Below are 12,006 nucleotides of genomic sequence, written 5' to 3'. Positions count from 1 at the left end.
ACCCCCCACCAATATTGTCTCATCATTTTTGTTAGATCATCGCACACAGAGAAAGGGAGTTTAAAAATGCTCATGACATAAACTGGGATGGCTTGTGCAACAGATTTGATTAAAACTTCTTTGCTGGCTTGTGATGAATACCTTTCGCTCCAGTCAATTAACCTCTTGCTCAATCTGGATTGCATCTTCTGTTGGAGTAGCTGTTTTACATCTTCGTTTTGTATTGTCTGTTAGAGTTGGCACTTTTTTTAAGATGCAAAAAGTATATTTTTAAAGATGTAATTTTTTAACATCTCCTACTTACATCTTCAAAATTGGCATCTTCTATTGGAGATGCTTTAAATAGTTTATCTATTCTTTGAGGAAGGCTTCGGCGAAGATTCCCATAGCCACGCCAGTTCACACGCATACAGTGCAGCCTCATCAAAGCGGCCAGAGACGAAGGCCATCTGACATCTGTTCGCACAGCCACGCCCGTTACATACATGCACTGTAACCTCATGAAAGCGGCCTGGCTTCCTTTCAAGCATGGCAGAACGAACGACGAAATCGACAAAACTGACCAAAGTTGAAAATTCAGCACAAAATGAGCCGTTTATTTTTGAAATCTGGATTAGGGTGCCATGGTCTGTATTATTCTGTAGCAGGCTACGGCGCCATGCAACGTAAACATGGCGTGCTGTGGGTGGGCGCCATGAAAAACTGTCAATTTTGTTCATTTTGTGCTAAACTTTTAACAAAACCATGAAAAAGGATCTCTCAACTTTTTTTTGCAAAACCGATTCATTTTGTGCTAAACTTTTAACTGTAGGATAGTTTTGTCCATTTTCACCAGAAGAACTGCCAATTTTTCTTTACTAGGTGAGTAAAGCGGTCCGACTAGGGCAGCAGCAGGCAGCAACACACCACGTTCCTCCATTATGGCCTGACCGGCAGCTTGCTCTGCTCAAGCTCATCGCCATTAATTCCTCCATCAAAGACCACCAACCACTGCTGTGGACGCATCTCACATTCATGCACATACTACAGGGTCTCATTTCTCCTAGTATTGACTAGGCGTCTAGGTAGTAGTAGTACTAGGAGCTCACAGTGTCGCAGCGCTCCTCCATTATTGCCACCTCGCTCTCTGCCCCCAGGCTCAGCACCATTCCTCCATCCAACACAACCAAAACCAACAATGGCGATTGTTTAGCGGCTTCTTCTCGACTCTCGGGAGACCGGAGAAGGGACGGAGATGGCGGGGGTTGGCGCCGGGACGGGGGCGTTGAGCTCCCTCCTCGGCAAGCTCACCACATTGCTCAGCGACGAGTACAAGCTGCTCAAGGGCGTACGCAAGGACATCGCGTTCCTCGAGCGCGAGCTCCGCCGGATGCAGATCTTGGTGAACATCCTGGCGGACATGGAGAAGCTCGACAAGCTGGCCAAGGACTGGAAGGGCACCATGCGGGACCTCAGCTACGACATGGAAGACTGTATCGACCGCTTCATGGTCCGTCTCGGCAAGGGAGACGCCAAGCGTGGGTTCATGAAGAGGACCGTGCGCCGGCTCAACACTATTTTTGCTCGCCATGGCATCGGGACCCAGATCAAGGAGCTCAAGGCCCGTGTTGTGGAGGAGAGCGAGCGGCGGCAGAGGTTAAATCTCGACAACTTTGTTACAAGTACACCGAGGACCGTGGAGATAGATCCCCGGCTAGCCGCGTTCTATGAGGAGGCCGAGGGGTTGGTGGCGATGGATGTCCCCATGAACAAGGTTATGGCCTGGTTGATGGAGGATAGCCTGGAGCTGAAGGTGGTGGCCATTTTTGGAGGTGGGGGGTTGGGGAAGACGACCCTTGCCATGGAGCTAAATCGCAAGATCAAAGGGTACTTTGAGTGCCGAGCTTCTGTGTCAGTGTCGCGCACCCTTGATCTGGAGAAGCTCTTGAAAGATGTCCTATTTCAAATCGACCCAGATGCATTTAGAGAATGCAAGAACAATGGTTGGGACAAAGAGCAACTTATCCCTGAAATTGCACGGATATTGACAAGAAAGAGGTATGCATGGTTTTAGTTTCTTCATCCATACAAGCATCAATTTCTATAACCAGTAAAATGCCGCAAACAATTTCTTAGATGAAATAAGTCTCTCACTTCCTCACCTAAATAAACTCCCTGGTTGGCATAGACAAAGTGTCACGTATACACAAAAGAGTTAGCTAAATATTACAAGTTCAGTTTTCGCAAAAAATAAAAAATAAAAAAATTTACAAGTTCAGAAAGCAAACACGAAGATTAATATTAAAAATTCACAAATAGAAAGACGAAGTTTCATACACAAAAGAGTTCGCTAAATATTACAAGTGCCACTACTTTCCCGAACACGTACGTATATACTACTAGTACAGAGTAAGTCAAGAAATTACTCTTCTTTGTCAATGTTACCATAAAGCTACACTTTCAAAACTTCAAGCAAAAGTATAATATTTATCAGAAAAAAGAAAACTATTAGAGCATGAGATACAAGACTTGAACAAACTTTATTTACTTCAAAGACAAAATAAATAATCTTTATTTCAGTGTATTTTTGTTATTCTTGTTTGTATGGTTGTACACTTCCGTTTTACAGATTTTATGAGCTATGAGTTTAACATTTACTAAATTGAAGCAAACAACACTACATTATTTTTTATCCATGGGTCAATTAGTTGCTCATGCCAAAAAAAATCATGTCGAGTGACCTGAAGGATTAACTTTTTCTGAATTTTACTATTTCTAGGTGGAATTTCTTGACATATCTAAAAATTGTCGATTTCCATGTTTATGTATCAACATATATAAATCAATAAGTTCTCTTTGAGAATAATGATAATGCCAAATGGATGAAAAGTGGCAGCAGCATTTTCTCCCAGAGGACGTAGTTTCTAATGTTCGCATATTTTTTCTTTAATAAGATATCATAATGCCTAATTACATTGAACAACCATATATTTTGTCTTTCATTAGTTGTTTGTCAGTTAATAGAGTTTCCTTTGATAAAGGTAGAAAACAAGTAAACAATGTAAACTAAAATATACTCCATCCATTCCTAAATATAATGTGTATACATACAAGCCCACATACCAATGCATGCGTTGGCGATATGTGGCGAGAAAGCCCCAGTTGACTTGTTCCAAGTCCCATGTGCCAATGCGTCAATAAATTAGAAAATTTCCTTGCAAAAAAATTAAATTAGAAAATTAGAGGGAAACTAGGCCACCCTCCCGCTATCTGGATGTCCCATCTGATGTTTACGAGAGCAAATAAACAAGGGAGGGAGGCTATGTTTTTGATGGGTTGGTTGAGGGCTACTTTCGTTCAGAATTGGGTTAGGCTCAAACTACACACTACAATATGGAATTTCCCTAGAAAACTAATACGCACTATATTTAGGAACGAAGGGAGTATAAGAATCGACAATTAGTGAGTCCATCATGTGTTAATGTAGACCTGCACTGTCACATGCTGTCGAGTGAGTGTGCTTATATGGCATATTCAGACGTGATTGTTTTTCTTTTTTGATAAATGGCACTTTATTAAACTCATAAGTTAGCATCACACTGAGCTTGAACCTGGTTCTGTATAATTAGGATGCACATAGTGATGGATTATGGATGGGCTTAGGCCCATACAAGACACTAATCCCTAGTTAATCTTGAGGCCCATGTATGAGATGACAGATGGTGGAAAGTTTAGTCCCACCTTGCTAGTGGAGGAGAGTTGAGACCCTTTTATAAGGGTTGCTCTACCACATGCCATTGAGAGCTTGGGAAGAGGAGTGGTACACGCGCGAGACGCGGGAATGAGCCGAGCCGAAGGCTCCGATCCGTCCCCAACTCCGTCTGCCTCTGCTTCCACTACTTCCCCTGCATTGATACGCTTCTATGTTCAGTACGTGCTAGTATACTTAAGTATCACTATGAGATGCATACTTTTTATGCCATGCTTACTGCATACTCGTGGATTAGATTAATCGAGAAAGTGCTAATATTTCCAACACATAGCAGCACAAAAAAAAGGCACAATACAAATATACGTGACAAACTCATAGCAACGCCTAAGGCAGTGGAGGGCCGATCCGTCGACCACACTGCCATTCACATGGGATAAACATATCCCTCACCGCATGCTCCAACTGTGTACATAGACCTCCGTAAATAGGATGAAAAGATGACAACAACCGAGCAAATGTGTACACCGGCAAATGACCTACAAAGAAGGAGAATTATTACCATTAAAACTAGATAATTTCTACATAGTCAAATCGACCAAATAACAACAATCACTCCCATCCTAATAAGAATTTTATACTTGTGATCTATTCAACGTAACCAGTTGCCAAATATGTTTGCAACACTACATGGCGGGTACAACTTAGAAGCCACACGGATGACTAATAATCATATAGAATGTGCAAACTTGCACTGCAAACTTAAGTGATTAATTGTCTCATCATGGTGACAAAACCCACACGATGAATTTCCATGCCAATTGCGCTTTCCTAGGTTGACCTTGGTAAGGATTACACCTTTGCAAAGGTGCCACATGATTTTTTTTATTTTATTTTTAGCGGCACGTACATTTCCAGGATGTTTTTCTATTACTGAGTGGTACGTCTGAGTTAAGGGTGCTCTGTGCATAGACTCCATGAGGATTTACCATTCTTATGTAGATTCCACTGAAATGCGTCAGCCCCTTGCCTCAACTGAACAAAATGCCAACCACCCAATAAGAGTGTTCCATGCTGCAAGCATGGGTCCAACTAAATCTCCCCTCGGACGTCAGATTTGGTGGATATGTCTCCAATACCACTACGATTGTTCACTCTGTGCATTTTAAAACCGAATCGAAAAACCATACCGAAAATAAACCGAACCGAACCGAATTCACGGTTTTTATGGTTTCTGGTTTCAATATGGTATACAATTTTCATACCGTTTTGAATTTTGGTTTTTATGGTATATACCGAAAAACCTAATGGTTAACCGAGTAGATCGAAATAAAAAAAAATTCTTGAGGCAAACAACGATACAAGTAGTCATTTTTCTTGTATAAGAGTAAAATTTCCTGCAAAGAACATCCATTTTTTCTTGTAACGTAGTAATTTTTCTCTTGCAAAAATGCTAACCACGTCGTCCATAACCTTTCAAGGCATGAATTGAGGCATGCATATATACTTATATAAAGTTATATACCGTTTGTATTTAAAAAGTATGTGTTTGAATTTATAAGTTTGTAAAATATAGTATGTCATTTTCAAATTCGCGTCAACTTTGGTTATTATTGTATATACCGAAACCATACCGAAATATTTGGTATATACCGAAACCGAACCGTATTTTAATATCATACCATATAAACCGAAGTATTAATATCATACAAACCGGAAAATCGTATAAACCGAACCATGCAAACCAAATAAACCTAACGCACCGATTGAACGATTGTATCACTCTTGTGACAAACAATATTGTAAAGATATGAATATTGTTCTTGGAGACTGGTTTTCCCTGGCCACTTATCCTCCCAAAACTTGATTTCCGAGCCGTTCTTGATAGTAAATGATCCAAAGCAGAAGAAATGTTTCTTCATCGCTACTAGACTAGCCCAAAAGTGCAAGTCCCCTGGTTTCCAATATACCCGGGACAATGCCTTTGAGCCTATATACTTTTGCTCAGGAGAATTTGCCAAACTCCATCCTCAATAAGAAGTTCAAAAAGCAATTTACCAAGGAGGGGTGAATTTTTAACCTCTAGATCGCGAATACTAAGACCTCCTGATCTTTTGGACGACGGATAACGTCCCATCTAGCCAGCCTATATTTCTTTTTCTCACTGTCGCCTTGCCAAAAAAAATCTCGACTAGCAATAATCCAATCTATGCAGAATTCCTTTTGGTAGTTGGAAGAATGATACTATTTACAATCCATATTACTTGTTACTGAATTAATGAACACCAGTCTCCCGCCGACAGAAAGCAATTTTCCTTGCCAACTGCTTTTCGCCTTTTCTTGAGACACTTCTCCACGTGTTCCCATTCGGCATTTGTTAGGCTGGTCATAGTGGGAGTAACATAGGTAGTAACGTAGATGCCACGTAAGCAAAAATGATGATGTGACAAGTAGTTAATGAGGAGAGAGGCAAATAGAGTAACATAATATGTTACCATCACATAGCGGTTTCCAATGCATAATGAGTCTACAAAGTAATAAATGAAGGCAACTATGTTACCACACCTATGACACTACCCACTATGAAGGTAGTAACATAGACTAGTAACATATGTATGTTACTAGTTTAAGTTACTCCCCACTATGACCAGCCTTAGTCTAGATAGCGGCCGCGTTTTGTGCTTCTCCAAAATAAAACATTAACTCTTATGAAACTTAATCGTAAGCCCCAATAACTGCTTGAACGTTGACAGAATTAATTTCAAGTTATTATTCTTTTTGGAGTATTTAACAAAAAACTACCACAATTCGTGGAACCGTGCCGATAAACTACCACTATACAAATTTGTGCGGAAACCTACCATTTCTGTTCTAATCTTTGCCTAAAAACTACCAAGTCAGAAAAGTGGCCGGTTCGACTCGTTTAAGCGTGATTATGACAGGGCTGGCCCACATGTAAGCATTGACATGATAATAATAGTCAACCCCGCTAGATTGACCATTATGTGACCGTTATGACAGATGGGACCCATGTGTTCACTGGGACATTTCTACAAACACCTTGTATGCGTAGTGTCGCCTGGCCGGCGGTGGGCGAGCTGTCGCCGCACCGCCGAGCAAGCTAGCCGTCGCGCTGGCTGGACTCCGCGTCGCTGGGCGAGCTCGACGGCGACCGCCGCGCTCGAAGCTGGCCTCCGTGCGAGCTTCCATTCCGGGCGGGCTGGCCATGGCTGCGCGCTGGCCTCCGCGACCTGGCCATGGCTGCCGCCGCGCTTGAAGCTGGCATTTGCGCCTCCGGCCGAGCTGTCCTGGGTCGTGGCGGCGGACAGATCCGTGGTCATCTGCGACGACCGCGCGCGCCATGGCCAAGGCCGGGAGTTCTGCGGCTGGTCCTTCCGCCCTTCACGCCCGACTACATGTTCGGCCGCGATTTTACATCGAGGAAATTGGAGCTTGCTAGCTCGATTCGTCCTAAGTAAAAGTCGATTGGAGCCTGGCTATTAGAGCTAGCTAGATCAATTTGCCTGCCATTGAAAGCCACCCGAGATCTCCGTGGGGAATTTTAGAGGAAGATAGGGGATTTTAGAGGAAGAAGAAAGAACTGATGTGTGGGCCCCACATGTTAACGGTCAAAGTAACGGGGTTGACTTTTTCAGCCCCGACAGGTGGGCCCAACATGTTATAATCACGCTTAAACAATCTGAATCGGCCACTTTTCTGACTTGGTAGTTTTTAGACAAAGATTAAAACAAAAGTGGTAGTTTTCTGCACAAATTTGTAAAGTGGTAGTTTGTAGGCACGATTCCACGAATTGTGGTAGTTTTTTGTTAAATACTCTTCTTTTTTAGGTAATGGTCCATAAAGAAACTCGTGGCGTCTGCATATTGAAGGATAAATAGTCCACCATCTACTAGATGTGGGACTACCTCCTCAATTTGACTGCCAACCTTGATGCGCTTAATCATGATGGCCAACATATCTGCCATCATGCTGATTAATATGTGCAGACGTGATGAACTGTTTAAGAGCTTTATGACAGGCAACTTCTATCTACCATCACGATCACTTCCTATAATCTCTATTAACCGGCGGATATTCTTGTGTACGTTAAAAGTTTAACAAATAGTACATCCCACCCTGCATATGTATATTGTGTATAAGTGCTTATCTCCACCCTGAGTATCCCTCGAGTGTATATATGCTAGCATCCAGATTCTATATAGAGGCAAAGCCCAAGCGATGTGGCACAATCACGTCTATTTTCTAGCTCACGACTAGAGTTAATCATATCTTAGATTGGTTGTTTTGATAGATTGCCTTTGTTATTTCTAGGATTTGATCTCATAACATGTAAATAATATACTATGATACTATACTACACTGGAAGGAATATATAAATTAAAAAGAACCACTCTGAAAGAAAAATGCTCAAATAAGCAACTTTTGATGACACATGTCCTTTGGATCAATAGAATTGCAATTTATGCCAAAACTAGATTCACTCTCTATGGCTTGTCCAGTAGTCGCAAGCAATGCATTTCAAGAAAACATTTGTTTGCGTGAGTGATGCAAACATGAATGAATTGGTTTCCTGTTACTCAAGTCAAAGAAAATTTTGACATACTTGTTGAAGAGTGATATTTTCCACTAGCGATCGGTGTGAAGTGCACACTACAATATTTAGATATTTACTAGATGATGTCTTGACTTCAAAAAATACTTATCCATTATTACAAAGCGATATGCAAATTGGTGGAAAGCATTTATATCGGTGTGAAGTGCACGTTAAAATATTTGGTTATTTACTACTCCCTCCGTCTCATAATATAAGAGCGTTTTTGACATGGGCCGAGGGCGTAGATGATGTCTTAACTTCAAAAAATACTTATCGCAGTTAGATAATTACAAAGTGATATGCAAATTGGTGGAAAGCATTTATATTTGTATTTGAATGTGCTTTTCTGAATAATACATAGTTGATGATATGTTGGTTTTTCCAGACACATCTAGTTATGTGCTTGCAAAAGTAAATGTAAATTTAGTGTGGAACATGATATTTGTGTTTGAGCTTAATACTGAAACTGCAAACAGGTACTTCATTATTATTGATGATGTTTGGAAAGAGGAAGACTGGAAAATTATCAAAGCAGCTTTTCCTAACAATTGTAATGGTAGCAGAATAATTGCTACCACACGCATCACCAATGTAGCTAGGTCATGTTGTTCCAACTCTGGTGATCAGCTTTATCAAATGCCAGTTCTGAATGATGTTGATTCTAGGAGATTATTCTTAAAGAGAATTTTCCAACACAACAACCCCTGCCCTCCCAAGCTAAAAACAGTTTCAGACAAGATTTTGAAAAAATGTGGTGGTCTGCCATTGGCTATCATCACAATTGCGAGTTTGCTAGCCAATAAACCTCATAATGCAGATGAATGGGAGAAACTGGAAGATTCCATTGGTAATGGTCTTTCATATGAGAATGATGGTGGTGGAACAGGGATGAACGATATATTGCTACTTAGTTATTGGGACCTTCCACACCACCTGAAGACTTGTTTATTATACTTGTGCATATATCCAGAAGACCAGCGTATCAATTGTGCAGATTTGAAATGGAAATGGATTGCGGAAGGATTTATTGCTGCACCATGGGGAAACCTGTGTCAAGAAGCAGAGAACTATTTCAATGAACTTGTCAATAGAAATATGATCCAGCCGGTTGATGTTGGCCGTGATGGCCTTGTACACTATTGCCAGGTTCATGATATGGTCCTTGACCTCATAATATCTCTGTCGGAAGAAGAAAACTTTGCCACTGTTTTGAACAGACGTGTCTGCAATTCTTTGCCAAGCAAGATTCGTCGGCTGTCCATGCAATCTACTGGGAAAGGAAACAAAGGGGCAATCCATGCAGTCACAACAAGCAAGTTGCATGTTCGCTCACTAAATGTGTTTGGAGAAACGGAGCCGGTACCCCCACTTGTGGACTTCCATTCCTTGCGAGTGTTGGATTTTGATAGCTGCAATTGGCTGGAAAAGGAGCACATAAAAAATATTGGAAGTTGTTCCCAGCTTAGGTATTTGCGAATTAGCGGCACACAAATCACTGAGCTTCCTGGAGAAATAGGGAAGCTGCAGTTCTTAGAAACTCTGGATCTGCAGGGCTGTGGTGACCTTATAACACTGCCATCAACGATGGTTCAGCTACAGAAACTGGCGCGCCTACTTATTCACCACCACATTTGGTTGCCTGCCGGTGTGATTGGGAGCCTGCACGCCTTGGAGGAAATATCACATATCTATCGAGTTGACAACCCAGTGAAATTTGCGGAGGAGCTCAGGCACCTAACAAAACTGAGAAAGCTCTCTATGAATTGTTATCCAGATATTTGCAGTGATTATCTAGAAAGATATTTGGAAGTTTTGCAATCATCTCTAAGTGAGTTGTGCAAATTCAACCTTCGATATCTTCATACCAGTGAGGAAATAGGAGATTATCTGCTGGGGGGTCGAAGACTCAGGTTCCCACACCTCCATCTTGTAAAATCGGTTTTTACACATGAGACTCGTTTTGAAAGGATTCCCATGGGAATGGCTTCCATAAATGATCTCGTCCATTTAGACATAGAAGTTAAGTGGTTTGATGAGGAAGGTCTCCATCTTCTCATGGGCATGCCTTGTCTGACCCACCTCTAGTTAAGTGTGATCGCTGCAGAGGATTCGACATGGGGACCCTATTTTCCGGGATACGGATTTACACCGGTGACTGTCGGTAGTAACGGATTCAAGTTTCTAAAGGTGTTCTGCTTCACATTGAAGGATTACACAGGAATTGGAATAACATTTGCACCAGGTGCTATGCCAGCACTTGGGAGGCTCCATCTTTGCTGGAAAGCACGGGATGTTATGCACAAAGATCCTGGCGCTGACATGGGCATCGAGCATCTTTCAGGCCTTGCGCACCTCCAGGTGGTAACTGATTGTTCGTATGCAACTGTGGCCGAGGTGGAGGCTGTGGAGGGAAAAGCGACCCCCTTGCATCCCAACCGCCACACTCTTCAAGTCCATCTCCATAGAAAAAACAAGAAAGGTATGTTCAAGGATGATAAGGAGAGGGACAGGGAGCGGGACCACTACGATTACGTCCAGTATATTGGCAACATGTAAGAGGTAAACATCGCATGCTTAGTTAAAACGCTATTTGTCGGAAGTTGTAATAAGCTATTGCCTGGATCATGTGAGCTATCTTGTCCTGTGGATCATTTGTTGTCCTGTAAAATATTCCTGGATCATTTTAGCTATTTCCTAAACCCGCAACTGCAGTTTTTCTTTGACCGCTTCTGCTGCTAGTTCACCATCCGGATATGCATAGATATGTCATGCATGAAGAGGCGAGGTTCGGCCACGGTGCTCAAGCAGCTTGTTACCGAAATTGTTGAATGCCTGGACGCTCCCGAACTGAGAAGGATGAAAGCGCAGGGCTGGCAAGGACTTCCATAGCGTGCGCCAGCGGCGAGCGCGCGAGCACGGACGACCTCACGGCATCTCGCGCTGGCAGTGGCAGGAACGACAGCAACAGCTTGAGCCATTCGTCGGACAGGCAAATCTTGTAAGTCATCCATACGAGTAAATCTTGTAAGTCATCCAAACACATGCCCCGTGGGCTTCTCATCCCTCCCTCCCTCGCTCCCCTGCCGCCACCCGCGAGGCGTCGGGGAGGGTTCCCGATCCCGGCCGTCGCACCCCCCTCCTCCTCCCTCCTCCACCCTCGCCGCCGCCAAGGGGCGCGGCCTGGCGAAGCCCGGTCATCGCCGGCGGCTGCGGGGCTCCTTCGTCCCTCGCCCCGTAGGGTTTGGCGCGGGCCAGATCTAGCGGCTGGGCGCGGCGCTCGATACCGGGCGCGGCGGCGCCCCGGAGCAGGCCGGCGATGGTGGCGTTCGACGGGCGGCGGGCTGCATGGTGGTGGCGTCGGCGGCGGTGCCCCCGGCAGCGCTTCGGTGTCGCGTCCGGCGCCGCGTGTCGCGGTTGACCGGGCCGCGGGCGGCCCTCTCGCCGTGGTGCTTTGGTGGGGGGCGCGGCAGCGGTGGTGGTGGGCTGCCCCCACCCAGTCGGGCCCTCGCGGCTGGGTGGCGGCGCTCGACTCGGGTGGATCCCCCGGTGGCGTCTTCAGGCGGCGTTGGAGGCGGCCCCGCAACCCTCCCTCTTCGGCTTCGGGCGACGGCCAATGCCTCCTGATACTCTGGCCCTTTGAAACGGGGGCGGAACTCGGTTCCGGGAGGAAGTTGGAGCCGACATGGGTGTCGGTCGTAGCCAT

General features: G+C 44.0%; 1 protein-coding gene across 1 annotated transcript; it reads left to right on the top strand.

Moving 5' to 3' along the window:
- Nucleotides 1–1,032: 1,032 nt before the first annotated feature.
- LOC119274489 (disease resistance protein PIK6-NP-like) lies at nt 1,033–11,080 on the top strand. Its single transcript, XM_037555197.1, has 2 exons — nt 1,033–2,037; nt 8,780–11,080. Exons 1-2 carry the CDS (start codon nt 1,235–1,237, stop codon nt 10,386–10,388), a joined length of 2,412 nt encoding a protein of 803 aa, XP_037411094.1. The 5' UTR covers nt 1,033–1,234; the 3' UTR covers nt 10,389–11,080.
- The last annotated feature ends 926 nt before the right edge of the window (nt 11,081–12,006 follow it).

The sequence above is a fragment of the Triticum dicoccoides genome, chromosome 3B, assembly GCF_002162155.2.
Source record: "Triticum dicoccoides isolate Atlit2015 ecotype Zavitan chromosome 3B, WEW_v2.0, whole genome shotgun sequence".
NCBI classification, from domain to species: domain Eukaryota; kingdom Viridiplantae; phylum Streptophyta; class Magnoliopsida; order Poales; family Poaceae; genus Triticum; species Triticum dicoccoides.
Note: the sequence above shows the minus strand (reverse complement) of the source record. Positions and strands in the feature narration are given on the sequence as shown.

Excerpts from the sequence above, each read along its gene's own strand:
- LOC119274489 (XM_037555197.1), top strand. The coding sequence starts at position 1,235 with ATGGCGGGGGTTGGCGCCGGGACGGGGGCGTTGAGCTCCCTCCTCGGC. Across the intron at positions 2,038-8,779 it reads CGGATATTGACAAGAAAGAG|GTACTTCATTATTATTGATG; the intron begins GTATGCATGGTT and ends AACTGCAAACAG.